The sequence below is a fragment of the Pholcus phalangioides genome, unplaced genomic scaffold, assembly GCF_987345545.1.
Source record: "Pholcus phalangioides strain wild (caught in Gottingen) unplaced genomic scaffold, Ppha-v1.0 ptg000011l_1, whole genome shotgun sequence".
NCBI lineage: Eukaryota > Metazoa > Arthropoda > Arachnida > Araneae > Pholcidae > Pholcus > Pholcus phalangioides.
In genome coordinates this window covers 50877247-50889750 of record NW_028301604.1, presented here as the reverse complement: position 1 = coordinate 50889750, position 12504 = coordinate 50877247, and the positions used below count along the sequence as shown (strand labels likewise).

Below are 12504 nucleotides of genomic sequence, written 5' to 3'. Positions count from 1 at the left end.
GATTAACGCTTAGGTAACCAACCAGAGAGTCCTGCACATCTTACACAGGGTGTCCTGTAAGCCCTAATTCAGCCTTTATCTCATCAACCGTTTGTCGTAGAGATGTAGTTTCAATTTAAAAAAAATGCTCAAAATGTGTTCAAAAACCACCCTGTACCAGTTTTGACAGTTAATAATGCGGCGTGTCAAAAAATAAAAAAATCTAAATTTTTATACTGACCCTGTCTTCCAACTTTCAATTAGAAGTTTTCCGCCCTGTCTCTCTTGAGGACAACAAAAAAATTCATGTTTTTAAATGCAATATTCGCTTAGATCAGGAATCTTCAACCCGTTGCTCGCGAGCACCACCGTGCTCTCTGAAGCATCCAGAGTGTTCGATGCTTGTGTTCGATTTCGTGCACGCGAGCAATTGATGAACGTTACAATTAAACACCTTGTAAAAATTTCATTCAAGGACTGAAATCAGCCTGATTACATACGTTCGTGTGTCAAACTTGCCATGAGGGTGCTCTCTTTTTGATGATTGGTACAGGCAGTGCTCGCGACTAGAAAAAGGTTGAAGACCTCTGGCTTAGATATTCGAATTCAAAAATCAAAGGAAAAGGGGAAAGAACAGGATAAATGAGGGAAAGGGGCGTTGTCCGTTAGTGCATGTTGTTGTTTTCCAATTTTTCTCCGATTTTTAAACATTAGCCACGAATTCCGCCGACTGAAACTGTACAAACTTTTCTGACACGGAAGAGATTGAGGAAAGGTTCAGGTTTAACCATTTCTGTTGGAATGACGTGCGGCGCCCTCTATCGACAAAAAGTTTAATAATTTTTTTCTGTACCAAAAAAAAATCCAAAAAAGTTATTTTCAATTCGTGAAAATAAATTTTTCGTGAACCGCATTCAAATATACTATTTCCTTCAATTTTTATGATTTTCAAATTATATATGAATTTATAGGATACCCTGTACATAAAGGTAAAAATGTAAGTACTTAGGCCGAGATTACACTATAAAAGTTCGATAAAAGTCCTTTTATAAAACTTTGGAAAAACAACCAATAATCGTATCAATTACATTCGCTCCAATGTAACCAACGCGCTTATTGGTGGCATTTTTAAAGTTTTATAAAAGAACCTTTATCAAACTTTTATAGTGTAATGCCGGCCTAAAACTTTTATAGGCCGGCCTTGATCTAAAATAGGATTTACAAAAAATTTTTTAAAAATAATAGATGAATAATTTTCGTACACCGGATTCAAATTGCGTGGAAATAAACAAAATTTTCGATCAATATCGTTTGACATTTTCTGCCCCTTCCTCGTGGTAAACAATTAAACAATTTACTTAAAATAGGATTTTCCTGAACATACAATAATACTATCTCCACCGCAAGCGGAAAAGGTAAATTGAATCCAATATTTTCGTGCATTATTTACTGCTTTTCGCCCCTGGAAGACGGCAGGACTTAGCAAGTGTGTCGTTTAATAGTCACGAAGAAGTGTTTCATACGATGTGGGTTTATATTTTGTATGTTTTAGTAAACCCTTGTTAATGGTTACAGTATTCTCAGATTATCTTTCAATATTTGCAAATTTTTGCAAGTGAAACAAACGATTTTGAAACTGAGACGTGCCTCTCCGTGAAGCCGCAGAAGATTCTTGGTAGGGGCGGCTTGAGACAAAATTCTCAAACGTGCGAGGCACGTTTTCGACGCTTCTCCGGCTTATAAGCCGCACTAGATGAACGACCTGAAAAACTCACAGATTTGTGTACCTCATACGTGATATTGAGAAAGACAATTTAGTCCTTAAAGCTCTTGCCCTCTGGGCTTATCTTCTTCCACTTCTTGATAACCTGACTCATATTTATATGTGTTTGTCCATTTTTGCTCCCAGCTATGGATGCAACGTATCAAAAATAACAGTAATTTTTTTCTTTCGAGAGTATGTTGTTCAATTACTGTCTCATTTCTGAAAGAGCTTAACTGATGCTCCAGGCTGATTCTGCTGCGTTGCTGTTAACATAAAGAAAAAGTATTCGTGTCTATCTTAACTTCCACTAATTATATTATTATGTATACACGTTTACATAATATGATTAGAGCTCAAAAGATTTCTTGCTCAGTGTAGTTCAATCTTCACTATACAATCAACTAGTCATCTGGTGGTGTATTTATGTGAATATGCAAATTTCTTCATTCCCAAATCTATTATATTTCATCTAAAATTATCAGTGAATTTGCGTCATTTCAGTGAGTCTGCTTTGAATCTTTGTTTTAAAGTTAGAGTTTCACACATAAGCATCGCTTCGTAGAATACTAAATAATCATTAAGCATTGTGCAAGAAGCTCAAATTATTTTATCCAATACAATTCATTGCTTGAATGTCACATACGAAATATCATTTCCAAAATTTTCTGTCAGTTATTTTTTTTCCTTATCCCAGATTCGACGTCCATCCTACTAGCCACCCCCGATTCTTGGAGTGGATACGAAAACTTCAGAATGTTTAAAATTGCTTTGTAACAATTTTTTTTAAAAATACTGATTTTTTGATAGAAATATGACATGGGAAGGCAGATTTTTTAAGTTCATGAAGACACTACAGCAAAACGTTAGAAAATTCCAGTGCTAGATGATTAGTATCGTAAACTTCTGTACCTCCCGCCACAAAAAAAGACCCAAAAGGGTTTGAGTCTTCTACAATTTTTACTGTCCTCTACCTCTCCGCTCAAAATTTGAACTTTGAACAGCTTTATATGACGTTAAATCGTAACTACCTATAGACTGAGTCATAACGTCATAAAACTTTAGCTGATGTATTGTCATTCGTGGCCATCACATTCCATACTAATATGGTTTTTCCCATCTTCCGCCAGAAACACATTCTAATAAAATCTATGAAAACTGAGATTATTCTACGTCTTTCACCCCAGTATTATGGTTAGTTATTGATCCCCTTGTTTCAATTTCTTCAAGTCATGCTAAAATTTACGGACACTTCCCTGTAGTTTTTTATCCTTTCGTACTGAATTTTTTTGTAGTTACCTTATCACAAAAAAAGAAAAAGCTTTAATGACATTAGTTTTTATTACGACTGTCTACAAATTTGTTTACAGCTACTTATACGTACGTATTATGATTGAAGAGTCGATTTATTCAAAAATATATTATTTAAATTTTTTTTTTCCGTTACAGCAAAAGCACCAGTGGTAGAGCATATTGAAGACACACAAGTGGAACTTAGAAATCGATTAAAATTGAGATGCGACTTTTCAGGAAACCCTTTACCAAGGATATCTTGGTTCAGAAACGGCATTAGAATTCGACAAAATGAGAGAACACGAGTGAGAAACAAAAAGTAATTACAATTTTATTGACTTCAATATGAAATATATATAATCTAAATTTTTTTCCCCCTGCTACTACTCTTTGAACGGTTAGAGTACGTTATTGTAGGTTTCGTTGAGTGTTGGCCATTCGAAATATTTCTCAAATTTCAAAACTGAATCACAGATACTAACTAGAATTGACTTTTTTTGTCTACATGCTAGAGACAAGATTAGTTCAAATAATTTTAATGTAAACGCATTGTGGAGAAAGTTAAACTGTCATTTAGCATGGAAAATTCGTTTCTTTAACCCTTTAAGTAGCATAGCAGAAATCACTAAACCTCCTTTAAAATGCTATATCTTTTTTTAATAAAGTAGGCCTTCCAATTTTGAGCAGGTGCAAACTGATTGAGAAATCAACATTACAAAATATCTAGGCTTGTCAATGCTAAAATAAGAGGTTTTTAAGGAGGCGAGGTATCTCACCCGTCCCGCTTAGAGGGTTAAAAGTGATATTTTTTCTGTTCTGAAAATAATTCTGTCTATTATTCTGAATTTCGAAATCATTGAATGCAACATTTTGATACCGGTGTAAGTTTTGCTTTTTTTTAAATTATTCAATCATTCCATTATTCAATAATCAAAACATTCAAAAAGTTCATTCTTTTCTGAAAAATAAAAATAAATAAATACTAGTAATCATATTAAGATTATTAGTATTATTATTACAGTGAAAGTCCGAAATAACGAGTACGGCTTTATAACGGGAATCTCGTTGTTACAAGTGATTGTCAAAGAGCAAATGGTGAAGGTGCAAAAATATTCGATATTATAAAAAAAAAAAAAGGCGCATTACCAAAATTTCCGTTAGTTGCTTTCCATTTCTGAAATACAAAAAATATTTTCAGTCAAATAAATAAAATATGATTTCATTTGTAAAACTAACCTCTAATATAGTAGAACCTCTCTAATCTCCTGTACATATAAACAAATGTGTATATATATATATTTGATCACGAATATTTTAAATCAGATAAAAAAAATTTTAGAACAAAAAACGTACAAATAAAATAGGTAATAACAAACCAATATTAGTGCCTAAGGCAGCTATAATATATAGTGTGCTAAATAGAAAGCAACAGAGATGAATATTGAAAGCAAATAGCTTAATGCAAAAACGAAATCAAAGTAATTTAAAATATTCAGTCGAAACAAAGTAGAAAAATGATTTGAAGAAACAAAGCCATCTCTGGGTTCTTCATCGGGGGAAACACAGAGAATGGCTGAAATAGCAAAAACGTTTCTGAAAGCACTTTAAGCTTGAGCCTTAAACAAAAGTGCTTGTTCCCTTATGTTTTTGCTAATGCAGCACATCAGAAGTCCAACAAATGAAATCAACAGCGAAAAAACTATACATACATACTTTTAACATGAATAATTTGCGAATAATAAACAAGAGATGCAAGAAATAGGGGAAAATACATGTAAAATAAGCTCACCCTTTCATACAGCAAATAATTATTCTTGTGAGTTAATGAAAACAAACTCACGTGGTGCTGCCTCTGTTGAAGATATTTCAAAGCGAAGAAGGGTAGCTGTTGCCAACTATGGATTTCTTAAAGTTGTCTATCGCATCAAAATAATCCCCACACAGTGTTGTTGCAAATATAATTTATTCTGCTCAGTTGAGAGGAAATGATATTTAAAAAAATTTATTTGCTTATATTAGAATTGTAATTAGTCAAGAAATTGACTCTGAATTTGAAGTCCTTCCTTTTGTCATAAATATCAATGAAGGTTGTGATGTTGTGAATTTCGATTTTCAAGTCCAAAAAATTCTGAAATATGGTTATTGTTGGTTTTCTGTAGATTAAGAGTATTCAGATATATTTTGCTACTGATTTCATGAAAATTTTGAAAATTAAAGATAATAAGGTACATTATTTTGCAAAATTACTTTTTGTCGAAACTTAGCAATACCAGCGCCATAGGCAGCCGCAATATATACAGTGTAGTGTATAAACATTGTAAAAATTCATTGATTTAAATATGAAAAATTAAAAACAAAATTGATGATTAGAAAAACTGGAATTTGAAAGCATAATATGAAGATTGAAAAATTTAAAAATGTAATTATTCAAAAATTCAAAAATGGAATGAATCGAAGCCAATGTGTCGGGTTCTCATTAGGGGGGGGGGAACACCCTGACGTTGGCTTAAAACAAAGTTTCTGAGAACTTCTTGAGCCTCGACAACCTTAAATAGATGCTCTATCCCCCAACGTTCTGCTATTGTACCATTGAATTCAATAATTATAGAAAAATTAAAAGAAAAAACTAATTATATATATGTATATATAGCCAAAAAACAAAAAAATTGGTGCCCAGACAAAAATTACGAGCAATGGTTGCAGTCAAAATAAGGAAATATGAAAATTCAAATAAAAGAGAGAGAAGTAGATGCAGAAGGTGAAAGTACATACCATGTGATTAGTCCTAACGGTGGCGGTCAGATTTGAAGTGAACAGTGATTGGTGTGAGGAGGAAGTAAGTCCAAGGTGTATGGAGGAAAATTGTTGCCTATTAAGATTTTTTTGAGATTAATTAATACATTTTGAAAGTCGTTGGACAGCGTCGAATTGAAAATTTTAATTTCACCGTATAAGCCGCACATTCCACTCTGTCGGAATTCACATTTTTCGCGGCGAGGGAGTTAGGGCGCCGATCAAGATAACAAATCGCGATGAAATAAATTTTAAAATTTTAATTTCCACCGTATAAGCCGCACTTCACTATTCCTGTCGAAATTTGCATTTCTCGTGGCGAGGGGCGTCGATAAGGATAATAAATTACGATGGAAAAATAAAAATTTCAATACGGAAGTCGTGCTTTATGCTTATTTTTTCGCACGGATTTCTTGCACTAAAAACAACGAAACATTGCGTGGTCGATTAGAATAATAAATTAAGAAGTCAAAAAAATTCGTACCACAAGGATCTGTTCTAGGACCATAACGTTGTTTTTAATTTATATCAATGATTTTTGTAAATTGAAGCTAAATGGAGAATTGATATCTTTTGCTGATGATACAGTGCTATACTTTGAGGAAACTGAAATGGAATGTCTTATAAAAAAAGTAGAAGAGGACTAAAATCCATTTATGGCTGGTCAAACTTAAACTGAAATTAAACATGCAAAAAACGAAATACATGTTTTTGAAAACCAGTATATAAACACTAACACACATCTGCATTAAGATCCCTATCAACTGTCAAATAATTACCCAAATGTAACTCAAAAAAATGGAGTGTCTGAATATTATTTTGCCATGATAATGCAAGATGATTTGAAATGTACATAGAATGGTGATAAAATTTTAAAAATAAGACTTTTTTACAGCTGATTTTATATATATATATATATATATATTGGTGCTTGGAGCTGGGGTGGGGGGGGGGGTAGCAATCATAGCAACATGAATTACCCCCAACTGAACAACATATATGATAGATGCAATAATTGAGAAAACAATTATGAAATAAATCCTCATTACCACTGTTTATATAACTTCCAGGAACAGTCTCTTGCAGAAATTTTCTTTTGTACTTGCACTGTTTTTCAGCAAAAATGTAATTGGTACGATAGCTCCTCATACAAGATTAGAAGGAGCTTCTCCATATTCAGAAGTTGGGTTTGTGACTATGTTGCTACCTGTTGTTCGCAGGGCCGCAACTAGATTCATGATCAGCCGGGGCAAGCACACGCATTTTGGCGTTTTCTTGTAATGTCGAAGGAGAAGTTAAAGGGTGAAATTTACACCCCCCCCCCCAATCTGGCTCCCGCTCCTTCCTTAGTTGCGGCACAACTTGTGCCCTAAACATTTCTATTTCTGAAAGTTCGAACTGATCTAATATCGATATTTCGATGTAAAGAGTTCTCCCTTTCTTATTATTCTATCTTTCATTTTAATATACAGTAATTATGAAATTTTTTCAGGGAGTTTAAGAATTAAGAAGGTTACACTTTCTCTCCGTTTTTCCTGTGTTGTAGCAGTATTTGCCTTCCCATATAAAGACCAACCCAAGGACTATGCATGTAGAACAGGACCAGTGCCCGGGGCTGTAGAAATGGCCTGATGACAATGGGATCTGGTGTTTTTGTTTTAAATTGAGAATGTAAATTGGTTAGCAGGCGATTCTAATCACAAGTGGGGAACCCAGAAAACCACTTTGCTCTTGGGCCTATTATGCTATTGAGATGGTCCTGGTCAGGGATTCCTTTAAAGAATAAACCAGCCAGGGCAATGCGTACGGCCTCAGATATTTTTGGTTGAGCATGAATCCACCAAGGGTTTTCCAGCAAGGCTTCATAATTTACGTTCGCCGTACTGTAAATTAAATATATAAAGGGAGGGTAGCACAAAGATACCAGCCTGACTGCCCTGCTGCCGGATGTCGGGGGATGCATGACAGTGAGAAGCATGGGTCCACTCGGGCATAGCTTGGGGCCCCATGATCATGGGATTTGGCTGTATTTTTCCAGAAGTAGTATATAGAATTCGTCGCTGTGTTAGTTCAGTAGTCATAATGACGGACTCGCATCGTGAGAACCCGGGTTTGAACCTCACTGGCTGAAATGGGTTATTTGTGATTCCCAACTTCAAGGAACGAATGCGAGCTGATTTTCCCGTTAAAATGTCTCGTCGCAGAGAGCGCCTACAACAGAAAATATTCAATATTTATACTACAGTTTCATTACACTTCATTCAATTCTAAATACAAATTGGCAGTACTAAAAATTTAAGAGACGGAATTTTAAAAAAAAACTCTTATAGAAAAGCATAAGGAATAGCAATGTTTGGGCTGAATAGAAAAAGCAAGTAATGTCAGGATAAACAATTCTTAGATTTTTGCCGCATTGCAAAATGAAATAAATTTCCAAATTTTCTGATCGCAGTTTATTATCTCGAACTCCGACCCAAATCCCACACTGCGAATAACGGAAATTTCAACAGAGTGCAAAAAGTGCGGCTTATACAGTGAAATATACCCAAACCAATCATAGTAAGATTCAATAGTGAAACATCAAAAAAAAATCTGGATACAAAAGGCTAAGCGCCAGAATACCCTTACAGCAGATAAAATAAACCCGATCTTTCAAGATGTCCGAATATACGTGAACGAACATCTAAATACAAATACAAATACAACGCCACAACAGGCAAATTGCCCAACGAGGCGGCTGACTTAAGAACGTCATGGAGCCCCTACCTACTACTGCTACACCACACATGCACCCCCCTCCCCCCCCGCGGAACCCCCCAACGAATCGGTATATGCGGGAATGTGCGTGTACGTGTAGTGCAACCTGGCGTAAAGTTTGTTTCTGTGTAATGCTTGTTATGTGTAGTGCTGTCATCTGCCCCCAGTTTTACTAACTATGAGTGAAGTGTTATGGTTGAATGATTTACCGTTGTAGGACTGTTGCTCTCTGTGGCGAGACTTTTTAACGGGGAGATCGGCTCGCATTTGCGCCTTGAAGTTGGGAACCACAGAAAACCAACTTCAGCCGACCACCACTGTGGGGTTCGAACCCGGATCCTCGCATCACGAGTCCGGCACTATAACCACTCGACCACCACAGCGGCGTTGTAACCATTGAAAACAAGAAGTTATTTCACCTGGCTAGACAAACGAAAAATAAACTGGACTTCAAGTTCGCGTGGGCGAAGGAAGGGAAAATATTTCTCCGGAGGGATGAAACTTCAAGAGTAATCAGGATAACAAACCAAGAACATTTGCAAAAGTTAGAATCAAGCCACAGTACAAATGATCACAGAGAACTTTCTCGAGATGCAGGACCAACGACCTCTGGAGGGCATTAGTGAAGCAAAATAATTTATGAACTGCCCCAGTGAACTAAACTCAACATTGACGTTTCTTACATTGAATATCCAAAGTATAAGAGCAAATTTTGACAGTCTGGTGATATTTCTTAGAAATTTGAATGAATTAATAGATATCATATGCCTAAGTGAAATATGGATTGAAAGTGAAGAATTATTTAATTACTATATTGACAATCTTGAAGGAATAATAGATTACTATTGCTATATAAACAGTAGATCATATAATAGAGCCGGGGGAGTAATAATGTATATAAATAAAAATATCAAATCAATACAAAAGAAAAATGTTAAATTTTTAACTGCTGAAGAATTATGTATATACCTCCTTGATTATGACATTGATTTATTACTCTTATACCGTTCGCATTCTTTTTCCATCACACAATTTAATGATGAATTAGAACAAAATTTACAGAAATTGAAGCAAAATACTTTAATAGTGGGTGATATTAATATAAATTTACATGGAGATGATAACGAAACTTCTCAATATCTTGACATAATGGCAATAAATGGACTGGTCCCCCTTCACAAAAATATAACAAGAGAAACAAATAATAATAAAACATGTTTAGACCATGTATGTATATGTATTTAGACCATGTATTCACTATAGATCAAAAATAAATTCAATAGTAAAATTCACAGTGTATAAAACTCAGATAACAGATCACTATCCAGTATTAGGATACTTAAACTTTATACAAAAGAAAATAGAAGAAAATGAAAAAAACAAACATGTAAAAATAATAAATTATGATAAATTTGAAAAATTAATTGAAAATATAAATTTTGTTAGTGTCCTAGAAGAAAGATGTATACAAAATAAATACAAACGATTCGTGGATATCATACAATCAAACTCTAATCTATGGACGAAACAAGTCAAGATGAAACCCAAAAAAAGTAAAAAAAACTGGATCACAAAAGAATAAATATAATAAATCATAAGGAAAAATTGTACAAAAAATACAAAAAGTACCCAAATATTATGTCATACGAGCAAGAGTACAAAGAATGCAATAAGGAACTGAAAAAGTATATTAGAAAAATAAAACAGGAATATATCGGAGATACTTTTACGAAAAGCGAGAATAACAAAAAATGCAATGGAAATGTATAAATCAGAATATACTTAATAAAAGTGCAAAGCAAAATATGCTCCCTATCTGTGATAACCATAACACTTTAGCGAAGAAATTTAACGAAGACTTTGTTACAAGAAACTTGGAAGAAATAGAATTAAACACAGTCTGTAATTGTGAAGATGACCAAACAATGACTAATTCTAACAATTCTATGTACTTCTTTGAAATTAACGATTATGACATTGATAAGATTATGTCAGAATTGAAGACTAATAAAGCAAGTGGATATGACCAAATAACCCCTAAGATGATGAAAATAATTGCCCATTATAACGTGGATGTAATAAAAAAACCTAATTAACTCATCTATAACGGAAGGAGTCTTTTATAGTGATTTAAAGTATGGCATAGTACACCCCATTTATAAATCAGGAGAGACAAATAACTTACTAAACTATAGACCCATATCAATTCTTCCAATATTTTCAAAAGTAATAGAAAAGTGCATAAAAAAACAGCTCGTAGATTTTCTTAATTATCAGCATTATTTAGCTCCTAACCAATATGGGTTTCAGAAAAGTAAGAATACAGAAATGGCCATCTTAGAGCTGTGCAATCATTTAAATATGGGGTTCAACTGCAATAAATTTTCTATAACGATATTTTTGGATTTAAAATGAGCCTTTGACTACGTAGATTTAGAGATACTCACAGGAAAATTGTCAACAGCTGGTATACGTGGAAACATATTGAGCTGGTTTAAATCATACTATTCTAATAGGAAACAATCAGTTAAAATAGGTGAAGAAATGAGTACATTCATAGAAGTAAAAAACTCTGTGTGCTTGGCCCGATATTGTTTCTCATTTACATAAATGATATATTCAAACTCAACATAAATGGTAAATTAATCTCATTCGCAGACGATACAGTACTGTATGTTGAAGACACTGAAATTACAAATTTAATAAAAAAAGTTGAAGAGGACCTATTCAAAATCAGTAACTGGCTCAAGAAAAATAAACTAAAACTAAACATACAGAAAACTAAATACATATACTTAAAAACAAGAAACATAAATAGTTTGGCAAATTTAAGAATAAAAATTCATGATCATTGTCCGTATCAACATATATTACAATGTAACTGTCAAGAAATTGAAAGAGTACATGAATACAACTACCTAGGAATAATAATACAAGATGATTTAAAATGGAAATCACAGTGTGAAAAAATAATAAAAAAATTAAGAATATATGCAGCAATTCTTTATAGACTAAGAGACACAATAGACAATAACTTTCTAAAAGATTTATTTTATGCTTGGATATATTCAATAGTAACATATGGAATCACTGCTTGGGGAGGTGCATATCAAACAGATATACAAAAACTAGATAATGTATATAACAAGATAAGATCCCAAATAACAAGCACCACAATAAACACCAACAAAACAGAATGCCATAAGCTAACTATAAGACAAAACTATGTTCATAGACTAATACAATTTTCATTCTTAAACAATAATTGGTTAGAAATGAAACAAAATAGAACGTCATCTAGATTAAATAACATATATAAAGTGCCAAAAACAAATTATTTCAAAAGAGTTATAGATACACCGCTCCAAAAATAATGAATCTATACCATACAATCAATCATACAAATAATTACATAAGATCTAATAATATATTCACGTTTTCTATGGATACCAGTCTAGAATCTATATTACAACAATAATACAACCACATGATACAATCTATCTGTATGTAAAATTTCTTTGTAACATAAATACAAAAAAAAAAAGCTTTATATTGAACAATTATAAACCGACCTAAACCATAATAGGCTGTTGCTAAGAAAAATAATCCACGGAGAAACCCTTGTAGACCTACTGGAAGGACAGGCATGTCCCTTGAGGTCAAAAGTGTATGTTGAATGTGTTTCTGTATATGCTAGTATAACAGAAAAAAAAAAAAAATTAAAATTTCAAAATTTACTTGATCGCAATTTATTATACTTTATATTAAACGTTATATTAAACTCAACTAATTGTTGTCCCAACGCCCCTCTCGAGAAATGCAAATCCCGACAGAAAGAGCGAAGTGCGGCTTATACGGTGAAATTAAATTTTTCAATTCGACCGTGTCGGGATTTCGTCTGTCGGAATTGTGGCTTGTCG

The 12504-nt window shown here is 33.5% G+C and overlaps 1 protein-coding gene across 5 annotated transcripts in view; it reads left to right on the top strand.

Moving 5' to 3' along the window:
• LOC149080533 (pro-neuregulin-2, membrane-bound isoform-like) overlaps positions 1 to 12504 on the top strand; it is a 339902-nt gene that overhangs the window by 183583 nt on the left and 143815 nt on the right. For all 5 annotated transcript variants that reach the window (XM_089239628.1, XM_089239627.1, XM_089239625.1 and 2 more), the window contains exon 2: positions 3191 to 3353. In XM_089239628.1, coding sequence (XP_089095754.1) covers positions 3191 to 3353 — 163 coding nt within the window. The remainder of the gene's footprint in view (positions 1 to 3190; positions 3354 to 12504) is intronic.